We start from the raw sequence: 6,000 nt of genomic DNA on the forward strand, positions 1-6,000 counted from the left end.
ATACATACATACATACATACATACATACATACATACATACATACATACATACATACATACATACATACATACATACATACATACATACATACATACATACATACATACATACATACATACATACATACATACATACATACATACATACATACATACATACATACATACATACATACATACATACATACATACATACATACATACATACATACATACATACATACATACATACATACATACATACATACATACATACATACATACATACATACATACATACATACATACATACATACATACATACATACATACATACATACATACATACATACATACATACATACATACATACATACATACATACATACATACATACATACATACATACATACATACATACATACATACATACATACATACATACATACATACATACATACATACATACATACATACATACATACATACATACATACATACATACATACATACATACATACATACATACATACATACATACATACATACATACATACATACATACATACATACATACATACATACATACATACATACATACATACATACATACATACATACATACATACATACATACATACATACATACATACATACATACATACATACATACATACATACATACATACATACATACATACATACATACATACATACATACATACATACATACATACATACATACATACTTACTTATAAAGTTACAACCCACTCTAAACCAATACATTGCAATGTATCGTATAATATAGAAATACGAGTGCAAATCTAATGACTTTCAAATTATTTATAATACATATTGTTGAATTTTAGTCTATGAAAACAAGTTCATTCATTTAAGGATTCCAGCTCCTACCTAAATCATTTAATACAAATTTTAATACAATATTTGATATAGGGTTTCAACAGTGTAAAATCGATCGATAATAATGTTATATTTTTCTGTAAATAGTTTATGTTTAAAAAAGCTAATTACCATTCATATTCCTGATAAATAGTTTCTAAGATGACACATTTATTAAAGTAAGTCATAATATTTCGTTATATGTATAAGGAACATGTATGTATAACATGAGCACCAGAATCGACATTTTCCTTTTAACATTAAACAGAGTTCATATTTTCATGTTGGGGTTTTAATATTCTAATGCACTGTTATACATATCCTTCGCTTTACCAATACCCACCCGGGTGACCACTCGGTTTTTGTTAGCTTAATAATTTTTTTAATTTTGTTTCGATTTGAATAAAATTTAGACTCAATGAACAAATTTTAGAGTTCTATATAATTTAATAAAAACATTTTAAACTTTTTTTAAGGTTTTTTCGATTTTTTAAAATTTTGTTTATCGGATATATGTATAGATATATGTGCAGTATCATAAAAAACCTTTGGTAAAGCGAAGGATATGTATGTAAAGATATAATTTATTTGAAATCTTTCTGTATGATTTCAGAGAAAGACATTTTTAGTTTAATTGCGCAATAATTAAATGTGAATTGGAAGAAAAAATTAAACGGTGTATAAAGCATTTTTCACGGGCCGCATTTGTTTTTCTACAATCACATGTGGGTTCTCTGAAACCAAAATGCGGCAACATTGACTATTAATAAAGCCAAAAAGGTGAGAATGTGCTTCATAGCTTAAGACAATTTACCTTGAAATTATGGCTATTATAAAAACTATCTCTTGCAATGCTCCATTTTTAGCAACCCTAACCTGTCGACGTGAATATGTAAGTCAAATTTAAATTCTTAAGAGTCAAACGGTTTTGATTATTTTGTCAAATTTTTTAATGTTGATTTATTTATGTCTGTTATATTGTGAATGGATAGGTTCCTAATTTCCTAGTTTTTAAACTTATTTAACGAATTTTCTTTGAATATTTTAAATATTGAAGTTATAAATACACATCGTTAGCTTATTGCGCAAACGTGCTAAGTCCACTTTTTATAATTTAAATTTTAATAGAAAATATGTACTAGAATTAGTAAAAATTTATATTTTGTTACAAACGAGCTAAGTCCATTTTATTTTGACAAAATTTGTAAAATGGAATCGAGTTTGAGTATGAGTAATAAATATGTAATAGTGTCAAACTTGATGGGTTTATTCATTTCAAATTTCAACCAAAAACTTTAAGGAGATATTTGATAATTTTAAAATTTATTATGACCTCGACTACTGATATCAAAAATGTCCTTTGAGAGCAACCTTAGTGACAAAAGAGACTGAAATTAAATTACAGAGTTAAACGGAATAGTACCTATTAATAATACTGGGGATTGTGTTTTTGATTTTCAAAATTAAGTTTATTGAGTTGTACTGAAGTTAAAATTCAATATAATCGTATATACAGTACGAGACACAAATGTGTAAATAAATTTGGAAATATCTATAATTTGAATTTTTATGCTCAACATTTACCAATCTGACAATATTTTTTACACAATATGAAGATCATGATTAGTGAAGTATAGCAATACAAAAAAATTAATTTCAAGTAATGGCATTTAAATACCAGGATATCAAAAAGTTAAAAACTGAATTACACAATTTTGTCGCATTTTCTTTAAAGTTAAATAAACTTGTTATTATTATTTAGAAAAAGAACAATTTTAATCAATTTCATTAATGACAGTTAGTTAAAACATGTTACTAGTTAACAATTTACAATTCTTTAAGGAATATTGAATATGAAGAAAATTATCACCGAAGTTGCAAATTCTGTTACCGAGCAGCTGAAAAATGGTATCTCCCATCGAAAAATATCCACCAAATTCAATATTTCTTTTAATCTGTTGAGAACATAGCGAATATATGTGGTTTGGCTTTTCCAGCACCAATTTGTGGACGGAATTCAATTCTATTGTTAAAAGATGGTCTCACTGTATAACGTCTAGTTGCATCAGGAGAAGAAAATAGTCCCCGTGAGGTACAACCAAAAATATCTTCATGCTACCAAATTAAGATTTCAAAACGTGCATCTCTTAGAGAAATCAAAAGATGTGGTTTTTATGCAATAAAGATTGTTAAAAAACCTCGTTTAACTGAAAGACACAAGTCTCTTCGACTAACATTTGTAAATTTTTTTAAGAAATGGACCTTTGATGATTGGGAAAAAGTTATCTGTACAGATGAATCGAAAATTAACCATTTTAGAACTGATGGACCAAAATATGACTACCAAAAACGAAATGCGCCATTAAAAGACCGTGATTTTATGACGACTATGAAATATGATGGTGGAACATTGCCATTTTGTGGTTGTTTTTCTGCGAAAGGTGTAGGAAAACTCCATAAAATTGGTAGTAATATGAATGCAGAAATGTATATAGACATTATCAAGACAACAGATGTGGATAGTCTGAATGATTGGCGTGGACAAATTGAAAACACTGTCATACTACAAGATAACGACAACAAACATAAGTCTAAAAAGACGCTTAATTTTTTAAAAACCGCCAAAATTACATTGCTAGATTGACTCCCACAATCTCAGAATTTAAATCCGATTGATAATTTGGTGCGAATTCTAAAACGTCGCGTTTATAATTATCAAAATGCATTTAGAAACACAACTCAGCTCTAGGAGCGCTCCCATGATATCTAGGGATCTATAATGCAAGAAGAGTGTCGCAAACTGGTGGAGAGTATGCCCTCCAGAATTCAGGCTGCCATTGACGCGAAAGCAGGTTATTCGAAGTACTAAAAAAGTTACTTTAGTAATCTGCGCCAAAAGTGTGTAAATGGGTTGCAGTTATTTTTTTTAGATTACTGGAGTATAATTAAGGAAATATTTTATTTATTTAGTCCTAAAATATCCTTAATAAATATTGTTAAAAAAAACACAAAACGTTTCTTTATAAACATTGCACTTTAAAAATGGTGTCACAAAGTGTAAATATATGACCATCATTTACACATTTTTGTCTTACACTGTACATACATACCACGTAAATAAATATATGTATGTATATTAGAGTGTCCCAAAAATTTTTTTTTTTTGAATTTTGTAGTATTTTCGATTAAATGATAACGTATTTTCGTTCTGACTTAAATCTCCGAGTTAAATGTTATAAAGTTTACAAAAATTAAAAATAAGATGACATATACATTAGAGTGTCCCAAAATTTTTTTTTTGAATTTCGGAACGCATACCCTCTAATTTTTTTATATATATAAAACTATAGTTAAATATGAAATTTTGCCTTTCTATCATGATTGCAACCCGTGCCGACTTGCGAATTAGTTTTGTGGTGCATTTACAAGGGGAAAAAATGCAATTTTTTCAGTTTTTGTAAAAATTTTGCCATTAAATAATTACTTTTGCAATTTAATTTAAAAGAATCGATATGTGTACGTAATTGTCGTTCTAATAAGATATAAAACACAAAAATTGGTTAAAAAATGTTAAAGTTATTAAAAAATCGCCAGGCCAAAGACAAAATTTCATATTTAACTATAGTTTTATATATATGTATAAAAAGATTAGAGGGTATGCGTTCCGATATTCCAAAAAAAAAAATTTTGGGACACTCTAATGTATATGTCATCTTATTTTTAATTTTTGTAAACTTTATAACATTTAACTCGGAGATTTAAGTCAGAACGAAAATACGTTATCATTTAATCGAAAATACTACAAAATGTTTGGAGTTACCGTTACCTTTTAAGCATTTCGAATAGATATGCCAATATAATAATTTATTAGTGTTAGCAAAAAGTACATACGTACATATTTATTTCAGAATTAAAATAATTTAAATCTAGTAACGTCATATTCAACATATAAAAGCATTAAAAAATTTATTAAATAAATATTGCCTACTTATTTCATAAGGAAAGCTCCTCAGGTTTAATAAAAAACTTGATGGTAAAGTTTTTAATTCACCATAAACATCTTTTAAATTGAGTGAGAGTAAAGATGTCGCCTAAACACATGCTTTACTTTTTACGTTTTTAGTGTGGTTAATAAACAGTACTTAGCAAAGACAGAAACCTTAATAGTAAAAAGCTTTTTCAAAAATTCTCAAACTGTAAATAGTTTAAAAGTAATAGTAGGTAATTTTTACCCAAATTGTTTTGAAATTAATAACAAGTTACCTTTAGGTAAAGTTATCTGCTAGGTATTTTACACCGTAGATATCTATTTGTTGAAATGGCGGGCATTATAATAGTATCTCCTTAACTGAGTGCTTAAATGAGCTTAAATGAAGTAAACCGTATTCAGCTTCTTTTTCAATAATTATTTTGCAATATTTTTTACATGTTTATTCTAATATACATACATAAATAATTCAAAAACGTAACTTACCTTTGAAATCTGCTATCGTTTTATCGGTTTTATTGAGTATTAAACTTTTTGACATCAACTTTTCCGCCAGCAGTGGATTCGCTGCAATCAGGTAGCGTGATGAGCTGTCATCGAATATAGTGGTGCTATCGTTGTTGTTGTTATTGTTGTTACTTAAATTAGAGTTGCTATTGTTGTTTGTGTTTTGGTTAAGAAATGAACTACTATTGGCCTGCTCCTGGGTAGAAGAGGCTGCAGTGGGTTCCAATGTTAACGAATTTGTACCTACAGAACCCAAAGCAGAATTTTCACCCGGCAGCTGAATTGCATTTCCCGAGATTAAATTATTGCTTGAGGTAGTGACATTGCCACCACCATTTACCATGCCACTAACACAACATCACTGGTAACATCACTGATATTGTTGTTCTCCTCCTGAAAAAAAATTAGAAACAAGCAGAACGTTAAAGGCAACAAACAAACAAATAAATAAAAATTGTTGCTGAACATTCAGCAATAAAAGAGGAAAATACTTTACTTTCACTTCAACTGTAGCCAAATCGGATAGAAGACTCTCAATTTCAAAATTACTCTCTGATAGTTGACGAAACAAATCATCGGAGGAATCATTATTGCACAATGAGGGCTCCAAGGCATTTAGCTCTGC

The 6,000-nt window shown here is 28.4% G+C and overlaps 1 protein-coding gene across 1 annotated transcript in view; it reads right to left on the minus strand.

Annotated features, from left to right (window-relative positions):
* Positions 1 to 5,722, minus strand: part of LOC135953096 (uncharacterized protein DDB_G0286447-like) — a 44,677-nt gene extending 38,955 nt beyond the window's left edge. The window contains exon 1 of the mRNA XM_065502766.1: positions 5,355 to 5,722. Coding sequence (XP_065358838.1) covers positions 5,355 to 5,718 — 364 coding nt within the window. The 5' untranslated portion in view covers positions 5,719 to 5,722. The remainder of the gene's footprint in view (positions 1 to 5,354) is intronic.
* Between the last annotated feature and the right edge of the window lie 278 nt (positions 5,723 to 6,000).

Source organism: Calliphora vicina, chromosome 3 (genome assembly GCF_958450345.1).
Source record: "Calliphora vicina chromosome 3, idCalVici1.1, whole genome shotgun sequence".
In the NCBI taxonomy this organism is placed as follows: Eukaryota; Metazoa; Arthropoda; class Insecta; order Diptera; family Calliphoridae; genus Calliphora; species Calliphora vicina.